This window comes from Vigna umbellata, chromosome 9, assembly GCF_029865625.1.
Source record: "Vigna umbellata cultivar VRB3 chromosome 9, Vumbellata_1.0, whole genome shotgun sequence".
NCBI classification, from domain to species: domain Eukaryota; kingdom Viridiplantae; phylum Streptophyta; class Magnoliopsida; order Fabales; family Fabaceae; genus Vigna; species Vigna umbellata.
The window spans coordinates 9,011,619-9,032,952 of record NC_142173.1 but is presented as its reverse complement, the minus strand read 5'-3'; the positions used below and the strand labels follow the sequence as shown (position 1 = coordinate 9,032,952).

Here is a 21,334-nt window from a genome sequence, read left to right as displayed (position 1 = left end):
ATTATACAAGCATCAAATTACTTTTTCGTACATGCATTAAATGTTTTGAATGTTGATAAGCATTGAGGAGTGTAACATGTTCATGAAATTTTATCATTTGTCATTTCATTCATAAATGCATCGTTTGGTAAGACAAATGTATATTCATTAGATGATATAAACATAAGATGTTTTCTCAAAGGATAAAGTGTTTAACGATCACTTATTAAAGTGTATTTTCTCTAGAAAGTTTTGCTTGATATAACATTGTATTTGAATGAAAATTTCTTTTAACCCTTAGTGTTATATAAGAGTTAGACTTCTATTTGCATAAGAAACTAACTTGTTTTTTTCATATAGTCTATTAAATATTCAATGAGAGATACTATCTTTTAGACGCTATTTCTGATTTTCTAAATCATTTAAATAGTTTTGCGTAGAAAATATTATTTAAACTGTTTTTCATATAACAATATTTCATTTAATATTATTTATTAAACTTCAAAACCTGAATTACCTAAACAATCTATTCTCTAGACGATTCTTTCATCGTTACTATTCTTAGGTATGGTACAAACTCATCCTTCTAGATATGGTACAAACTTGTCCTTCTAATTAGTTATTCAATAAAACCTTACAATAATAACACCTAAAAGCACTGATCTTTAATGAAATTTAAGTTTTTATTATGAACCATTATTTACAAATTGAATAATAATATATTTAGCCCGTATAATGTTTGAAAAGTTTAAAAAGTAAACATAGATGAAAAATAAATTTACAAAATAATAATATTTAAATGATAAATATCAATATGCGATTGGTAAAACATGTATAATTAAATTCTAAATAATTAATGGTAAATACATATCGAAAAATATTTATGATCGCCGAGTTCAAATAATTTTTTAAAACTGTGAAATTATTTAACTATATGAGGAAAAGGACAACATACAAAAACGTTGGCACGCAGTGTTGTTCTAGAAAAGAAAGAAGAGAACCAAAAAAACAATATGGAAAGATGCTCTCTCCCAAATCATTTGTTTTCATTGATATATATGAAAAAAAAATATTTACAAGAAAAAAACAGCCTGTATTTTCATCTATATTTATGAAGAAATACGTTACAAACTACATAATTAATATAATTAATTATACGAAATATACTATTTATACATAAAACGTTTTAAAACATAAAATGTTCATGTTACATATATGCTTGTAATATAATGAACTATAACGTAAGTATTTAATTAAAAATAAATTATTAGTAATAAAAAGATATTTTGTTGTAAATTTATTTACTTTGTGATGTTTGATCCTATAATGCAAAAGAAAAGAAATGATAAGAGAGTGGTAGTTTTGGTGAAGTAAATCTATGGATCCATGTTATGGTTATGTTGGTTTTAAGCGAAACAATAAAGGTAGAGAGAAGGGAGAAAGAGATACCAGAAAAGCTGTGCGAGGGTGTCCCTTTCGAAAGGTGTGGTGGAGGCATGTAAAGGATCTATCCCTCAAAGAGCATCTAGACAAACATACCATAATATATATTTAATAAAACCAACGGTTCTAACTTCTAACTTGCAAGTAAAATTCTCAATTTCAAATCACAACTTTGTTTTTTTTCCATCTTTTTAACTTTAATCTCAATCTTAATCCTAATACTTGCTTCAATATCCTACTCTCGTCTTAATTATTTTCTTTAGTAATTAAGACAAGAAGTTACTATTAATCTTATATTTTAGAAGATATAAGCTTCTACAAACATCCGTAGAAAAGTTATATTGATTAAACTTAGACTTAATCTCCTGAATTAATAAACGATAAAATTTTACCATATTTATAAAATACGATTTATATTAATTTTGAACATGTGATTTGGATGACGGTAAATAAAAAAAAAAAAGAGTAAATGTAATTTTGAAGTAACGTTGATGTAGAGAAGGAAAAGAAAAAAGAAAGTGAAAGTGAAGAGTGAAATGGTGAAAGCGGGAAGAGGGTGGAAGAGGGAGAGGTGTGTAATATGAAATGGTGTGTAGTGTAGTGTAGTGTAGTGTGGTATAAGAACAAGGTCTGAAAGAGGGGCAGGGATGCAGTCACGGATATTTAACAGCTCCATTCCGACCAAACACTGTCACCTTTACCACTGCCATCAACAAGGCCTCCCATAGGGCCAGAATCAATTCCTCTTCCCTATAACTCTTATCTCTTGTCTCCCTATGTGCTGAGATATGGAGGAAAATCTGTTCAAAATTTTGCAACACGACACCGCTTGGGTGCTTCCCTAAGCTCGTTTGCCCAAGACCAATAGGGTATTAACCAACCCAACCCTATTCTGCTTCCACTCTCGTTACTACATTACATAAGCGTAAAAAGGAGCTCAATTAGCAAAAAGGCAAAAGTGCTGTGTGGAGAGAGAGAGAGAGAGAGAGAGAGAGAGAGAGAGAAAAAGGAAAAGAGAGAGAGAAATGGGTTAGGCTGAAAAGGGTCTTGCTATAACATTGTTGGTTTGGTTAAGTTTAGTTTGGTTTGGTTTAGTTTTGTGGTGATGGAAGTGGGAAAATTCAATGGCATGAACTTTTTTTGGAAGACACAGAAGCCAGTTTCAGAGTTGTGGCAGTTGCACGACCAACAAAGCTGGGAGTGCAAAGAATCATCATCGACCCATTAGGAATAAGTGCAAAGCTTCGTAAAAAGCTGGAAGAGGAAAATCCCAACACCAGCATCAACACCGGCAAGGGTCTGACTCTGGATCCTCACAGGAATTTCCATCATCATCATCATCGTCGTCAGCATCTTCATCATCTTCAGCTTCAGCATCAGACTCATCATCAAAATCTGGTGTTCAACACAGGCCACGTAACAACCGAGGAAGAAGAAGGAGGAAACCAAAACCAACAAGACCAGCAACCTCATCCTCTCCGATTTCTACACCGTCAACAACGACAAGATGAAGAACCGTCTTACACAGGTTTAGACACGGAGCTCTTAAACCCACTTCAACTTCCGAAGAAACGGTCTTCCCTCCCTCCTCTTCCACCACCGCCTTCGTCGCTTACTTCAACCGAACATGCGAGAAAGATGGGGGAATCACAGAACCACCATCTCCATCACCAAGCACCAACTCCGTCTAGATCGGCCATGAGAGCCGGCGGCGGCGGGGGCGAGATCGTGGAGGTTCAAGGCGGCCACATTGTCCGCTCCACCGGGCGGAAGGACCGTCACAGCAAGGTCTGCACTGCCAAAGGCCCCAGAGACCGCCGTGTGCGCCTGGCAGCTCACACGGCCATCCAATTCTACGATGTCCAGGACCGCCTCGGCTATGACCGCCCCAGCAAGGCGGTGGACTGGCTAATAAAAAAAGCCAAGACCGCCATCGACGAGCTCGCGGAGCTCCCTCCATGGAACCCCACGGCCACGTCAATGCAACCGCCGCAGCAGGAGGAAATCGCCCTCCGCGAGAACAAGTCTCTCGCTGTAGAACAAGACCCGACAGCGTTCGGCAACCGTGGCGAGAGCAACGTTGTCGTCGCCGCTACCAGAGTTCCGGACCAATTCTCTCACCAACAGTTGGAGAGTGAAAATGCTAACATTGGCACCAGCAAGTACAACAGTGGTCCTGGTTTTCTGCCACCGTCTTTGGATACTGATAACATTGCTGAGACAATCAAGACTTTCTTTCCCGTCGAAGCTACCACGACGTCGTTTCAGAGTTACCCTCCGGCGCCACCGGATTTGAGGCAGCAAGATCTGCGTTTGTCGTTGCAGTCCTTTCAGGACCCTATCATGCTTCAGCACCAGCCTCAGAGCCACAACGAGCCGGTGCTATTCGCCGGAACGGCGCTCGGCTTCGACGGCGGTTCCGCCTGGTCGGAGCACCAGAACCACCACTCGGAGGAGCACAGGTTGCTCTTTGGTGGCAACAGTGGCCACGGCGGTGGGTTTGTGTTCAACACTCCGGCGCCGGCGTTTGGCCAATTTTTTTCTCAGAGGGGACCCCTTCAGTCCAGTAACACCCCTTCGGTTCGTGCTTGGATAGACCCTTCGGTCGATCACCACCATCACAACCATCACTACTTCTCGCCGCTGATCCACCAGGGCTCCGTCGCCGGAGGCTTCTCCAACGGCGGTGGATTCTCTGGCTTTCGCATTCCAGCACGAATTCAGGGTGAAGAGGAGCACGACGGCGTATCCGACAAGCCGTCCTCTGCTTCCTCCGATTCTCGTCATTGATTTCAAAAACACAAAAGATCCCAACTTTGTTCTTCCTGAGGTTCTTTCTCACGACCCAATTCTTAAAATCTCAATAGTATTCCTCCTTTTTCGTTTCTCTTACTCAGTATTTTTTGTTGATGTTATTTTAGGGCTTGTGGGTTGCACTGAAGATGACTCAGTTGATAAAGAGAACATGCTTTTGGAATATTAGGTTGAATGAATTTTCAAGCTGCAAAGGGAATTCAAGAGAGTTGGGTTTGGATCTCTAGATGTGTTGATGTCAATGGCCTATGCCGTGGGAATGAAGAAAATTTGAGACAGATATTCAGGTCTTCGCATCCCTCGGTATTTTGATGTTTTATGTGTTTTTCGTGCTCAATAACTAGGACATGCAGTGCTGTGTTTCTTTGGTTTCATCTGTATTTGATGATTGCTATTGCTATGTTTTCCCTTTGTTTGTGACTTCGTCATCTCTGTATTTCTTTCGTTTCTACTTTGTTGTAGTGATATGAAAAACATTCTCACTGAATAAAAGAACTAGCTTGCTCTTAGTTGTTGTATATTTCCTAGTTAGTGCAGACCCAGATGCAGAATAATGGGTTCTCTCCATGACAAAACAGGGTAAAACAAAATAAGCCGACACAGGAATCTTGCTTGGATTTGTTGGCATGGTAAGTGTGAATGTTGTTCTGTTGTTTGAAACGAGAGAAAAAGGATGGTCTTTTATTGGAAGTAATCATATTTTCTCACAACACTTTTTAAGATTTTTTTTTTCTTTCTATTTGTCTATCGTATCACTTATTTCTTGTAATCTGATGGTTGTAGAAAGTGCAGTGAAAAAGAAATGTAGGAACATGATTACTGTTTCATTGATTCCTAAGTTGTTATATGAAGGAAACGAAAGAGGGTTCTCTTTGCATTAGAATGATTGTTGTTTTGTTCCTTTTTTTACTACTTTCTCGTGCAACCATCCACCCGTCACTAGACACTAGCTTCCTCATCTTCAAAAACAATTGGAAAGAAATCTACAGCTCCATTACACCTTTCTCTGTCTTGCTTCGAATTTGGGAGCATTTGACTGAGAAGTCATTATCGATGAACAGTAGATAAACTGTTGACAAAGGAGAAAGGGTTGCTTGAAGCTGATTTTGATTCCGAGCTTGGTAAAAAGGCAAATATCCTAAATTCAGCATGGTTTGCTGCTTTTCCTTTCACATGTCATAATTGTGGTTCTTCAGCTAGTTTAGTATGCTATGACAGCGACTGAAAGCTTGATTAGGAATATAAAAGTTAACGTGATAAAGGAAAACATCCGCAAGTCATCTTTGATGACCCACTCACCTACCAGCTTAGTTAATGCAGAGAGTGAAATGAAAAAAAAGAAGCTTTAAATTCTAGTAGCAAGGTTTTCTACCATCCAATTTTGAACCACACATCTTTCCTTCTAGAAAAATATCAGGTGTTTTCTTTTGGGTTTTCAGCCTTACAACAGTAACATGAGGTAATGGCAGAAGTCCATCATGACTCATGATTTGAGTAGTTAAATTCCAATAGGTAAGAACAAGTGGGAAAAGTAAAAAACAACATCTGCAGGGGAGCCATGAAAAGGAGAGGGTGATTGATGAGCACAACCAAGCTCAATTATGAAAGAGTTCACTCTCATGGTACCACTAAAGTGTCATACTTCTACACCTGTCTGTGGTCCCCTACCTTCCAACCAAGCAAATCTCACAACCTCAAAAGATCTTTCCTAATGTTTTTAACCACCTTCTTCAAGGGGTAATCTAAAATATCATAATAAAAAAACACAACTTTTGCCTCTCGTGCAATTGTTTTTCCCTTCTTAATGCGGCTGCTAGTCGGTTGATTACATCAAAAACAACATTGTAGTGGGTCATCAACTCATCGTACATCATACAACTCATGTTACTATATGTGGAAAGTGGCAAGTATTTAATGAATATGACACCACAGAGATTCACCGCCATGTTTTTCTTAAATTAAACCACTGGAAATCATCATCCGATCGTATTAAATTAATGCACAAGAGACTTAATTACGCCACTCCAAATCAGAGAAACCACAGCTACTGAAATATGACAATTGGGTGTTTTATCTTCTAAGAAAAAGATAAACTTTATCTGATCTAAGTCGTGTATCAGTAGTACTACATGACCGTAGAGTTTGTTTTGGCCAACTTTCAAAAAACAAGTTTTACAGAATGGTCCGAAAATGTTATTTTAACCTAATTCAAGGTTTTAAAAATCATATTAGACATTATCAATGTTATATTAACACTCCAAAATCCAAAATCCATTAATCATAAAATAACGTAATATGAAAAAGGGTGAAATGAAGGAAAAAAAGAAAAAAATACAGTGATAAGGGTAGTTTAGAAATGGGAGGTGATGAAATTGATTAATGAGCAGAGATGACAGAAGAGACAGCGTGGGTTATTTGGCTAGATTGTTGTTAGACAGATCTGGAATGTTGTTTTCTTTCCCTTTCGGAGTTTCCTTTGTATTTGACAACTCAGAATTAGACAATGGGACTTTGCTGTCAGTGGTTTTCGTTGTGATGGGGTCAGGAAAACGAACCCGGATTTGCCATGGACGAGCTGCTACCCATCTCTCCTTCCAGCTCCAACCCCAGCTTTCTTTGCCAACGCTGTAGATAGCCTGGCCCAAATACTGCCTGCAATTGGGCCTCCACTGAAATATGCTGTGTGGGGTCAAATTTTTTACTTTTCATAAAGGAAAACAAAAAATGTTTGACTTTAATATAAAGAGAAAATAAAAATAAAAATAAAAATGGATGAAGAACGTTTAACACCAAAAAAATTCCGACCAATTTAAATTTAGATCTAGTTCATGTAAGAAACACGCAAATGTTGAAATTTTCTTAGGAAAAAGAGATTAAACATCCTTTTCAATGGAAAAAATCTAAGACTTTGTAGTTTATTATTATTTTTTTTTATGTTACTTGATTTTTTTCATTTATAATCAATGTGGAATATGTTTGTTGATAAAATAAAACCAGATATCACTGTTGGTGAGGTACACTAGAAAAATTTACTACTTCTAAAATATGAATCGTCTATATAAAAAAACTTAATACTATCTTAAACACAAAAATATTGAGATTTAATGTTCGTAGATGTTTTTTTCTTCTTTTATGATACTTAATTTTCTGATTTTTACTTAATGTAAAACTTTTAACTTATACTTAATTTCTAATATTATGCTCATGTTACAATATATTAATATGGTGTGATGAAAGTCTTTAAATTAAATTATGAGTGTTGCATAAAACAATAACCTTTAAAAATAAAAAATAAATTTTTAAAACGAATAATACATTTTAGATCACCAAAATTAAATCGATATTTAATTATGGTAATTAAAATAACGATTTAAATTTTCAAAAATTAAATAAAAAATAGAAAACTTGGAATCTTACGAGCAAACTTATAAGAGTTGTTTAAAAACGATAGAACACACCTAAGTGAAAAAAAATTGCTTTATAAAAGAAAAAATAAAATAAAATATTCTAAATTAGAATTATAATAAAGTTTCTATAAAAATGATATAGGTATGGGAAAAATTCTTTTTTTTTTTCTTCTCTTATAAATACTTATGCAGATATTTGTTGATAACTTTAAAGATGATTAAATTAGGCATAGCAGAGGTTTAAATAACGGACTATGCTAGGGGTGCAGCGGTAGTGTAGTGGAACAAATAGTAGCCACTTGAAAATCTATATGTTTATTTTGGAGTTTTCTTTTTTCTTTTTAATAAAATCTTCTTATAATCTTGGAAGAGTAATTTTGGGGTTTTTATGTTGAAAATTGAAATCTGTAAATGTAATAATAAAAGTAAAAATGAAGAATTGCGTTTAGATAGGTGATGATTGATAATTTTTAATTAAGAATGTTATTAATTATTTTGTAATGTGTAGAATTTGCAAGTATATATAATATTTATAAACTAAAAAATGACGTCAATTTCATATTTGGATGGCTAGGGGTGGTAGAGTTTGGTAAGATTTGGACAATCCTATAATCTTCTAGCCCTGCACCTCCCACTTCTCTTCTTACACTCAATAATACTTATAAATATTAAATTATTCCTCATTAAAATTATAATAAAATGTTAGAATGTTTATCTTCACCTCCTCAATTTTTTAATCCAAAAAATATATTTCAAATTCTATAATATGAAATACATTTAAAAAACATATATTTTGAATAGTATAATTTAAAATATATTTTCAAATTTAGAATTATATTCTAGATTATCTAATTTTGAATTTCATTTTAGATTCTACAATCTAAAAAAAGGAAAAAAATCTAAGCAATACATAAATACATTTTATCTTTCTATATAGTAGGAAGAAAAAAAGAGGTGCAAAAAGAAACCACACATCCATTTTAACTTATTGCTCAACTTATACAAGAGTGAGTTGGTTTGATTTGGTGTGATTTTGATTCCATTAATCCAATCTAATTATGTTGGATTAAGTTAAGTTGAGTCATATAATAATTTGACCTAATTAATACCTATATTATTGATGAGTAAAATTAGAAACATTATAATATATTTCAATTTAAATTAAAATTGTTTCAACTTTAAATCTATCATGACAATAGTTTTATAGTTAATCATCTCATTTGAGTCATTATTCGCTTTAAACTTTGATATTAATCTTATTATTTTAATGGATTTGAGGTAAAAAAATTCTTAATATTATTTATTTGATACATTTAATTTGATAGGTGCTTTACATTAAAAGGTAATGTAGATTATATTAAATAGTGTAAAAGACTTTATACCGTCATAAATTAAGTAACAACATCAAGTTAGTTTACTTTTATTGTAAAATACTTAAAAGTCACACCGAATATATAATTGGTTGGTAACAGAACCTTTTGTACTAATAATGCATCATATATTCAAACTTAGATTTTACACTAAAGTGTCATTAAAAACATTAATAAAGATAATTTAAATTTACCATATTCTTTCAATCCTCTAAAAAGTTCTTCAGAAACAAAATTATGAAAGGAATTACAACTCCAAAATAAATAATAGTTTAAATTTTTAAATATGGTGATTGACCCTATATAAACTCTAGATCAAAAGTACCTTTTGTCATTAAATGAAGACAATCCTGATTTGTTTGTCCCTCGAGGGACAAAACATAACTGCGGTTTTAGAAAATCTGTCGAAAATTATCCAAGGCTTTCAAAACCCTCGGTAAAAAACCCCTTCTAAAATACGTCATTTTTGTAGTGCTCCATGTTCCCACTGAAAAAACCATAAAATGTTCAAATTTGTGTACCTGATGAGAGAAGGCATATGCCATAGCTCGCTCTCGTTTGACTGCTGCTTCTTCTCTCTGATGTATCCTCAAAAGTATCTCTTCCATTGTGTCAGAACCTCCACACCATCCCACCTGCCATACATTTACCAACAAAACATATTTTCTTCATCAACAGAATCACATGATTTCGACAACAAAAGTTGAAAGCAAGAAACATTATCAAGGTGACAGTAGTAATAAATATACCTGAAGCTGATGAATCTTAGCTGCAAGTTTTAGCTGGTTTTCTAATTTCTTTTGTTTAATCCTTGCTTCTGTTAGCATATAGAGTCTTCGAGCTTTAATCTGTTCCTGTATTCTGCTCCAAGTATGTATATAGGTTAGTGCAGTCACTGCCTGTTCTTTGGCAGCCTCAAGTTTCAATTCTACCTTCGATGGTGCAATATACTTTAGTGCAGTATCTCTTAGCTGGTGCAATGTTCTTCTTGCCTACATAGACAAAGAAGAGGGCTTAGTAAAATTTTGGCTTAAGATAGCAGTATTGTGCTAGGAAGATGGTTCCAATCATTGATTTTTTTTTCATAATCTTTGTAAAAGATTAATGCAACAGGATTTCAACAGTATTGTGCAGATTTGATTTTTTTCTCAGTAGTCACCATGAGGATGTTTATCATATACCAAAATGGTTAGCAGTAAAAGGAATAGAGAAAACTTATACCAGAAACAAAATGAATAGAGATCTGTTTAATGAGGAAATGGATGATACTGCCTTTGATAAATTAAAAACTAAGAATGATTAATTATCACTTTAGCAGGCAAATATACCTGATTACATGATAATTCAAAAGATAGATCAAGGTAATCCAAATAATGATTTGGTGGGAGCAAAGGGAGAGTTGATAGATTTCAGAGAGGATATTGTGAATTTTGACTAGCTTTCAGTTATTTGCTTTTATTTAAATTAGTATAAAAGATGGTACCAGAAATGCACGAAATGCATTTTGAATCCGAGTAGCAGCAATATCTTCCATGAACCTGCTGGGAACTGTCTTTTCTAGCACCACCAAATTTTCATTAGGAATGCTATTTGACTCTTCAAGAGTTTCGTCTTGCTTTTCTTCGGAGGACTCATCTAAGTTTTCAGGGGCGAATTGCACCTACTCAATAGTGTGGCAGAGAGAATTCAAAACCAACATATATATCAACAATGCTATCTTGAAAACACATTAAACTAATTATTTATGAATGATTTTTTTTGATGATATTATGATCACAAAAAACAAAAAACAAATACCTTAGCTTGTTCCGATTTATCTTCCTTCCGTTTCTTCAATTTAACAATCCTCTTAAACCATTTCTTTGGACTCATAATTTCTAAACCTGCAAAGAACATTCTATCAATTGATTGTTGATCCTCATGCAACCCTAATAGGGTTTTATATTTCCTATAATAATTCCTAATCCTGTTATACAAATTGATAATGTTGTTTTTCTAAAGAACATGTATGTTCTAAATTAGAAGTATCCAACCCCACAACAAGAAGAACATGCAGAACTAAATAATGAAAAGAGAAGGGAACATACCAATACGAGAAGAAAAGAAAAGGTTGTTTATAGAGGATGAAAGGTAAAAAAGCAGTTTATATATAACAGTTTTTTCATTCAAGACAAACCCCAGAGAGTTCATAGGAAAGTGACAAATCAACCACAGTGAAGCAGATGTTTAATCTCATGGAAGATCAGGAGTCTCCAGAAAGGTAACAGAAGCTAGTCACATATATCCAATGTGTACTTTCTGAAAATGAACTCACAATGATATCTAAAATCATATCTAAGTAACAAAAGTTAAAGATATGCTTGCCTTGTCACTATTCAATAACATATTTCCTTCTTTTATAATATAATTACCAAGTATCTACTAGTTTCATTAATTATTAATATCGATCATGAGACCTCATTATGGCATATCTGAGAGTTTTTTTTTTTTTAATTTTGATATAAGTTCTTACGAAGGATAGTCTCAACAAAATATATGTATAACTCCGCATTTAAGTTATTTGAATTCAGCTAAGACAACTATACTAACTATACATAATGATATTTCTTTTTTGTGTACATATATCTTTTATTTTTAATTATATTAAAAAATTATATAATTTTGAATTACATTATCATCTTACGGATTTAAAACAACTGTAAAAAATATAGTGGAAGTAATTATCCATCCACTAAAAATAACTAAACATATTTCAACTACTTGATAATATAATTATGCTTTTTCTTTGTCTTTCCCGTCAATTCGTAATCTATATTACTCTTCCAACATTATTTCCATTAAAACTACAAATTACCCAAATTAAATGTAGAAAATAATAATATAGATAATTGTATTTAAACAAATCTATTAAATATATAAATTAACAAAAAATGTGAATACAAATGTTTACACTAGTAAAAAAATAGTTTTTTAACGCGCCTAATATGCTTCGGTTTTCAAAAACCCGAAGCATATTAAAATAAAGTGGCATTCTTGTAATTAAAATGAATTTATACGCCTCGGTTCAGTAAGAACCGAAGCCTATGCGCTATACGGTCTCGGTTATTTATGAAATTGAAGCATAAAACCCTATGCGACAAGCCCTACTGCTTCGGTCTTTTACGAACCGATGTCATTTGGGAATTTATGTTTCGATTTGCATTTTAACCGAGGCATAATCTTCGTGTATAGGTTATCTCTCGAGACTTTCCTCCCACATCCATTCACGGTTTCTCTTCTTCGTGCAAACCCTATTCTTCACCTCTATTAGGTTCTTCATCTCTCGTCCAACGGATGGCGGCACAACGGCAGAGGTGCTACCCATGGGGGTTTCGAGTTCGCGCAGCAGCGGCGACCCGCAACGTCGACTGTGACGGCGAGATCCTTGAGAGCTTGTAACAGTGGTGGTTGTTCGCTGTATCCATGGGGGTTTCGAGTTCGCGCAGCAGCGGCGACCCGCAACGTCGACTGTGACGGCGAGATCCTTCAGAGCTTGTGACAGTGGTGGCTGTTCGCTGTTTTCATCTCGCGGCAGAGGAGGTTGGAGATCTGTTCTTTATCGCCAAAGGATGGCGGATCTGGTTCGCGTGGGCTGCGGATGCGAACGTCGGAGAGAGTGTTGCGGAGGCGAACGTCGCAGTATTTGCGATGAGGTTCGAAGGAGGTAGAGAAAGGTTCGATTTTGGAGGCGGAAAATGACTTTGTCCGGCGTAGCTCCGTGAAGGAGGGTGGGCGGAAGAGGGCTTGAAGGGTGGCGGCGGCGGTGGATGGAGGTTTGCGGGCAGTGGCGGGTTTGCTGTTGTTGTTCGGGTCGAGGAGGGCGAGGCGTTCGCAGAGGCATGAGGGACAGAAGCCGGTGAAGGCTTCGTCGGGGTGGCGGGGGCAGGAGGTGGAGGGGCGGTGGGCCTGCAACGGTTGGGGTGGCAGGGACACTCTTATTTTCTATTTTTCTGCAGCTTTTTCTTCTTGATGGTTGTTTGTCTTTTGTGTGTGCTAGAGATCTTGAAGAAGTTGAATTATTGACATCAATTGTTGTGTTATCAAATGTTGCTGAATGATATGATATCATGTGCTGGTTTTGTGGGAGGTTTGATTAGAAAAGCAACAAAGGAAACTAACCAGTTGTTTATATGGATGTCTTCAATTTGAGTTCCACAGAGAAAAGAGAAAAGATATGGCTTGGTGCAATGTTCTCACAAACGAAGGATGCAGAAAGTGTGCTTGGAGACAATATTAATTTTAGTGTGACCGGGTCAAAAATCTTGTGGCTCTTGAAACATATTCTGAACCTGAAGCAGAATCTCTGCCTCTTAAAAAACCAATTAATTATTCTTTGATATGGAGTTGCTGATTCACCACATAATGGAAGTGCTTATTTTTGGTTGCGAAATCCTCCTATATCCGAAGAGCATACTACCTCGGTTCAAAGGAACCGAGTTCTATTCCTATATTATTTTAACTCGGTTATATAACCGAAGCATAAAAGTGTGGACCTTTTACCTCGTTTGTATATGCTTCGGGTCAGGAACCGGTGTCTATAGACTAAAATAACCGGTGCCATAGCCTCTTATTGTACTAGTGTTAATATTGATCTAAATGTTGAATATTGATTATTGAAATATATTATCAAAGTCTTAGTTGCGAATCTTTAGATATACATGGGAAGGTGTCAAAATCTTTTCAAATGTATATAAGATTTTGTTGGGAATATCTAAAATATGCTAAAATTAGAATTTTTTTATATATTAATTTTATATATGTGTAAAAAATTAGTAGATTTTTCTTTTTTTTTAGTGTTTCCTCGTTTTCAATCTTATTAGCCTTAGGTTTAATAGGTTTTCTTGTAAATGTCTTCCATTAAGAAACTTTAAGATACTCATCGAATGGTTTTTTTATATTAACTCTTCTTATTAAACCTTCTTGGTAGTAAGATTAGAGAATATTCTTTGCAAAACATAATATAGAGTTAATAATATATTATGTGTTTTGGAGTGTGAGTTTGAAGTCAATTCTTTTTCTTGATTTGTTTTTCTAATTTCAAGCTCAGGTTAAAGTTTTTCTTCTACTTTGTACTTGCTAACGTTCGGTCAAACAGGAAAGTTACCTGCAGAAGACATTTTGATGCCAAAGTAAGTAAGGTTCAACGATACTAGCAATAAATGTGCATGAAATGTAACCAACCTACCACAACACCTATTTATAGATTTTGGAATGGACTTCAAATTAGCATAAACCTAATTATGGCCCAACTAGTAATAATCTTGCTTAGGTTTGACATAATCACCCTTAGCATTAATCCTCGTTTAACCCGACCGCTCGACTAGCCAATCGACTCTTTTGGGGTTCCAGGCTGACATAACTATCCGATCTTCTACTGACCAGACAATCATATTATACACAGGCCCCCAAGCCTGAGCATATCTTGGTATCTTGATATGTGAAGGGGTTTTTTGGTTGGAGAAGGTTCCACACATTTTAAATGGGATGATAGGATTTCTATGTAATCGATCGGTCTACAATGTTAACTTCATGAGCAATTACTTCCTAATCGTGTCAATTGAGGGTTTTTCAGGATTCATGTACTCGTTGAAACAAAAAGTCGCGAACTGTGGATCGTCGGATCTTGTTTGTTTCAACGACTGAGATTCGTCCATCTAAGCGCCTGTTTCGGTTATAAATAGGAGGTGAGGTCAATGTCATTTTCACCATTATTATCTACCTTCTTTTTACGACCGAGCGCCATATTCCTCTTTCTATCTAAGGTAATAATGTTTCACTGTTGAATCTTTCTATAGGAGTTAGTCTCTTATATTTGAGTTCTTCATCACCAACAAAGAAAAAATTCATTTGTTTCACTATTATGTAGGACATCTTTCATTTTGAGTTATAAAACTATTTTTCTTTTCTTGTTTAAATATCTAAATATGCATACTCTTCCTTGTGAGGTGTATGAGTTTTTCAAAGACAAACATGCACATTTTTTCCTATTATAGTAACTAAATGAACACTTTTCTATTTTATCTTATTCATACAGATGTGTGAGGCTCTTTGATGAATGCATTTTTATGCCCACATTTCAGGTTTAATTTCAAATTTTTAGTGGAATAATTGTGTTTAAATGGTTGATTTGGATAAGATTTGCGACAGTTGGATTTATCAGGTTTGGGAATTAAAGATGCGTAAAAAGTGATTTTTAGTTGCATAAATTATTCTTGAATATTCTTATGTTTATTTGTGGAGCTGAAATTAAAGATTTATTGGTCCAAAGTTTCAAAATAAGGCCTAAAATCAGAATTATGAAAAGAAATTACAAACAGCTGAATACACCCCTAGTGTTTCATTAATACACTCCCATTTATGAAACATGCCCAATAGTAAACCTTTTCTCTTACACCCCTAATTCTCTATACACACCCTCCTACACTCACAACTCAGATTAACCAGAGGCTGCCATGTGTCCACAATCCTGCACACACCAAATCAACCAATCAGGTCATTCCACGCGTATTGATCCTTAACACACCATTGTTTCCAACCAGAGGTTGCCATGTCATCTCCACTTTCATCCTCCATCTCAACAGAAACCCCTAATCCAAGGAGTCTATGGCAACCACCAGGACACATTCGACCACCATAACCTCGCTGAATCTTTAGTCAGCTCCAACCACCGAAAATCTCCACGAGCCACCATCTTCTTCGTTCAACCTTCGCCCTCGCACCTCTGCCATTAACGCCTATAGAAGAACAGAAAACTCAATACTCCACCATGGGCCAACGTCCAACAACCACCCAAAAACACCATCATGATCATCATTTTCGTCTTTACCGCAACACCATCATCCATGGTCCAAACTTGCAAACCACAAAATCATAAAAAGTAATACCCTTAACGCCTAAATCGCACCTCCCTCATTTTCTTCTTCGCGGAGAAGAACCATAACGTTCATCACAACACCTTCCTCAATCAACATCGCGCTTCATCATCTTCATTCACCTATACTTAAAAAACCCAGAAATCACGCATCAACTATTGATAGGAGGAGCCTAGTCTCTACATATATTGGTTTTTGATGATGAATGGTTTAAAATGATTAGAAATGGTTTTAATCTTTCTTGCACAACAAAATAACATAACAAATATTTAAATCATTAACATGTTAGTGCCAAAAGTATTAATCATTTCTTGATTAGTGAAAGAGGCCTAAACAGATTAAAAATTTCGGTTTTTGGTAATAATAATCGATTACATAAGTCATATAATCTGTTAGACTAAGCCAGAACACTTAAAAGGAAAAATAGGGGCAAAACACTATATTATAATCGATTACATTAGTTACATAATCGATTAAAACAGAGAGAAAGACATAATATATTATACAAATAACATAATCTGTTAAGAAAGTCAAATGGACGACTAACAAAGCTAAGTGGCAAAATAATCGATTATATAAGTACTATAATCGATTAAAATAGAAACAAAGGTCTAATCCATGATACAAATAACCTAATCTATTGGCTTAGTTGAAAGAAGAAATTATAAGTATAAATGTCAAAATAATCGATTACATAAGTACATTAATCGATTAAAACAGAAAGAAAAACTTAATAGATTATGCTATTAACATAATCGATCAAACTCCAACATGATTTGGTTTTTCTATATAAACTAGACTTCATACTTGATTTTTTAACGTTTTAATTGACATATACTAACATTCTCACTGAGTTTTTAGTACATGTTTTCTCAAGAAGTGTTCTTGGAGGATTTCAAGCTTCAATGGTGATCAAGCAATCAAGAATTCATTCAAGATTAATTGGACTTCATTTGGACTAATACATCTGCATTATAGGAGTGTGTTATAATCAATTTATCATTCATTTGAGTGTTGTGACATCTGTGCTAGGTTAGCCAGGTTAGAGATTGAGTGTTTCATAACTTGTATTGGTAGAGAGTGAATGTTTCCTCTCTTGTTTATGATGGAAGCACGTCCAAACATCATGCGGGAACAACTTTCCTCGAAGCAGAGAAGCAGCGGAATGAAGAATGAAGCAATGGAAGTTTGGTGCATTGAAGGTGTTTGATGAAGGTTTGAATGAAAGGAATGATGAGTGTACGACGTCTCTAAGCTCAGTAGACCTTCTTACCAGGGAAGGAAGCTAGAGGAAAGTGAGAAAATATTGACACAAGGTTTGACCCAAGAGTATAAGAGTTGGAATCAATTTCTGCAGCATTTCATTATACTCAAAAAGTGAGATACATAGACATGACTCTCTTATTTAGAGGTAAAGATGAGCCATGTTTTTGACCCAAATTCCCTTCCAAAATTCAAATTATTTCGTGCAAGAGGCTCTAGCTAATCAGATCACGCAAGCCACGCCTTGGTCTAAGTCAGAAAAAAAACACATGTGAAAAACACCTCTCGCAATGGCTGGGCTTGACAGGGTTTCGGCTGGGTGCCCCTATTCCGAAAGCTATTTTTCTTCACAAATTCAATCTGGAAAATAAGCTTCCCAATCCGGAAGCTAACCAGAATTTTGCCCTTTCTTTGCTATTTTGCTTCCTTTGACCCAAGAGGCTCTTAACTGGTTGGTCCATGATCTCCTAGCTTTATTAGACCCTACAAAACAACAATATAAGCATATTAGAAGAGGATCCTTCTCAGACTTAGAGAAAGAAAATAAGAAAGAGCTTTTTAAAAGTCCTTCTTCTACTTCCCTTTCATTGTGTTATCTTAAGTTGATGCTCCTTTGAATGGATTTCCCTAAATAGGTTTCCCTCATACCCTTCCTCTTAAAAAACGATTTGTCCTCAAATCGGAAAGGTATAAAGAAGCATAACTTTGGTTTATTTGTTTCCTCCTAGATAAAAAATATATCTCGAACAAACAACAAAGATGAATATTATTAAAATGATGTATCCAAAGAAAAGAATACAGAAAGAAAGCCTTTTATTTTTGAAAAAGAATTTATCCTTGGCCTTTATTTTCTTTTTCTTTCACTTTGTTTTGAACATTCCCGTTCATTATGCGATAAAACAAAGTGATGTTTTTGAGAAGAAAATTCAAGATATTTACCTTTGGATGAAGAATTTAAAAGCATGCATACCTTCTTCTCCTTTCTATTTTCTTCTTTAGAAGGTTGTTTAGTTAATCTTTCTTCTCTTTTTTCTTTATTTTCCAATTTTCATTTTTATTTTTATTTCATCCTCTTTTACTTTTTGAGGTGTAAGAGAAATCAAAATTATTTTATTTCCTTAGATTGTCTTTACCTAAGCTTCTTACTAGAAATCTTTCAAAAGCTTTTTCAATTGTGAAATGAAATGCTCCTAAAACCAAAAGAAGGTTTGTACTAAATGATATGTTAACCTATATATCATGGAGACTTAAAACATAAAGTTCATTCAAGCAATCAAGCAAAGAAATAAAGATGCAAAATGGAAATGCTAGACAACCTTAAGTGAAAGTGCAATTGATACTTGGAGCCCTTTGACATAGTTTCACACTAATGAACAAATTTAAGATATTATAATGTTCAAATGTGAACTTGGAATTGCACAAAAGGCATTTTCCCATGTCAATTAACCAAATAACAGGAACTAATATAAAACAGCAAAGGTTCCGTGATATGAAGACCCAATTAGACTTGAATTAATGCCTAAAACTAGTGTAAACTTCAAGCTTAAGCTTTTGAAGATTGCTAACTTAAAAACATATGTGAAAGAAGACTAGTCTGGTTGTTAAAATTCTGCTGGAATTGTCAAAAACAACTTACTGGACAACACACTTGTGTTGCAAAATCACCTCTCTCTCCACTTCCTGACATGCTACCTTGGTAGGGAAAGGTTTCTGCAACTTGAAGGCTCTAAGAATACTTCACACCACTATTAAAATCAACCAAAACATTCACCAAACAAAATCAGAAATGCTACACCAGAGTTCTCACTTAAACATATTTGAATTGGACATTTTAGAGGTCAAGAAGTAGGAAATCAAGTACCAATAGGTGTTGAATAACAGTAGGCACACAAAATCAACCTAAGAAAGGTGCTAGAATAGATTAAGAAAGTAAGAAAATTGAAATCACAGATTAAAACCAGTCCAGACCCGAACTTGTTGAGATAGCTGATAGGGGGAGCACTGGTTTAGCTGAACCCACAATCTTAGTGATAACTGTGTTTTTGATGATGACAACACATAATTAATAATAACACATGTGTGTACTGTGTTATACATGTCATATGCTTATGTTGACTTTGTTAAATCTGTAAAAACATATATGTGAACTTTATTGTGTTGATTATAGCACACCATTGTGATTGATATGTGATTTTATCTTTGTATGCATAACATATGTTTTCGAAAATGAAAAAACCATAAGCAGTATTCTTGAACTTTAAAGTGTGGCAAAATAACAGTTTTAAGTCGATTACATTATTGTTCAAATCGATTAAAACTCGTGGGTTTGCACAAATTTTTTTCAAGTGTGCTGTGATGAATTTTGTGAAGAAAAGTTTTCAAAAATGAGCTAAGTGTTTCTACTTTATCGATTGCATGCAACTTGTATTCGACTAAGTATGTTGTTGATTTGAAAACTGTTTAAATGCTTGACATAACTGTCACAACGGTCATATTTTTAAACATGTTGACCAAACATTTATGACAAATCGATTATATTAATTGCACATTCAATTAATGCATTTGACTGCTATTATTCTGTTGGAACTGTCAAATGTATTCAACTACATTAATAGTCTAATCGATTAAAACGCGTCTGTTTTGTGACATACTATATATTGACGCATGATTTGATTTTCTGGAAAAAGAAACAAGAAGAGAATTAATTTTTACATTTTCACATCTTTAAGTGTACTCTGTGTGATCTTACAGAAGAGAGAAAAAGCTCCAAGAACCAAGAATGACCATGGTGATCGAAGTCTTGAAGGTTTCTTGTGTAGCAAGGTTGATCTGCTTTGGAAACGTCTGATGTTTCTGCACTCAAAGGTGTTTTGTGCGTGATCAGGAAAGCATTGGCAAACGCTTAGAATTGCTGGAGTTCCCTATGGTGTAATAAGGAAGAAGAGCTGTGTTCTTGAATTTGAGAGTGTCTCAAGGGGTTTGACAGCAAAACAGGGTGTTCTTGCTGCGTGTCTAGTTGTTGTACTGCCTATATTTAGATTAGTGGATTAGAGAGGTATTTTACATTTTGACGTGAGGTCGCTATAAAAACCTTGTTGTAAAAACCTAGATCTTTATAGTGCATTGGCTTCCAACTCAGGTTGATTGGAAGGACACTGAATGTAGGCTTGGCCGAACCAATATAAAAAGCAGCCTTTGATTTCTTTGATCCCTATATCTGCATATAATTGATTAATCTGTCATTTCATTCGATTAAGGTTATTGTTGCATTACATACAAACTTACATGCATTTCAAGAAAAGTTCAAAGACATCCTTCTTTGCGAAAAAAGATTTTGAAAGCAAACATTTTTACGCATCATCAATTCACCCTCCCTCTTGATAATTTGCGAAAGTGTTTGATGAAATGCCCCAATGAATTTTAGATTTTGAGTTTTTGGGTTTTAGGGCCTCTAAACTAGATTGCACGGTTGTATAAGCTTTTTATCACTTGAAGATACTTCTTTTGATCATTTATTTTCAGTTTCAAACATTGAACCAACTTTAACCAACCCATAAATGAATTTTATTGACACAAATTAGCAAACAGTGGCTAGAAAAGTACTTTGCACCAGAGAAAATGACCTGAAATGATAGTGGTTTGACAATAAAATTGTATAGAAGTGGTTTAAGCTCAAAACTGATCTTTGAAACAACTTTGTGTTGTGATTTTAGATGTGTCTAAACTCTAAAGTAAGTTAAAAACAGCTTGCAACACAAATTCATTATTCAACTTCCAATTTTGACTCAAACTGTAATGGTTTAAGAAGAAATTATGCATATAGGCCAAGATATGACTAAATGAATTGCGGTAGCAACTTTTAAACATCATTTTAAACTTATTCAAGCTTTCAAACAACATAGAATTGGCAGAAACCAAAATTAGACCTTGGTATGGCCAATTATGCAGAAAAAATACCCCATCACACCACTAAAATGAAGTTTGATTGATTCAAAAGCTTAAGCAACACTGAAAATGACTCAAAGAAGTATTAATACAGTAGATTAAGTTGGAAATAATCAACTAGAATGATAAACACGGTGATAAGCTTAAAATAAAATTGAAACAGTAAGATGCTAATGATTTTGAGCAATCAAGCAATGCGTAT

At 34.6% G+C, this 21,334-nt stretch overlaps 2 protein-coding genes across 2 annotated transcripts; one reads left to right on the top strand and one right to left on the bottom strand.

Moving 5' to 3' along the window:
• The first annotated feature begins 2,030 nt into the window (after window positions 1-2,030).
• Window positions 2,031-4,745, top strand: LOC124845571 (transcription factor TCP3-like). The gene is made up of 2 exons (XM_047322688.2): window positions 2,031-4,252; window positions 4,344-4,745. The coding sequence occupies exon 1, from the start codon at window positions 3,061-3,063 to the stop codon at window positions 4,210-4,212; it is 1,152 nt and encodes a 383-aa protein (XP_047178644.1). The 5' UTR covers window positions 2,031-3,060; the 3' UTR covers window positions 4,213-4,252; window positions 4,344-4,745.
• LOC124845570 (protein IQ-DOMAIN 10-like) lies at window positions 4,524-10,924 on the bottom strand. The gene is made up of 5 exons (XM_047322687.2): window positions 10,811-10,924; window positions 10,497-10,673; window positions 9,763-10,005; window positions 9,535-9,648; window positions 4,524-6,905 (listed from the first exon to the last, which is right to left on the bottom strand). The coding sequence occupies exons 1-5, from the start codon at window positions 10,907-10,909 to the stop codon at window positions 6,648-6,650; spliced, it is 891 nt and encodes a 296-aa protein (XP_047178643.2). The 5' UTR covers window positions 10,910-10,924; the 3' UTR covers window positions 4,524-6,647.
• Window positions 10,925-21,334: the final 10,410 nt, after the last annotated feature.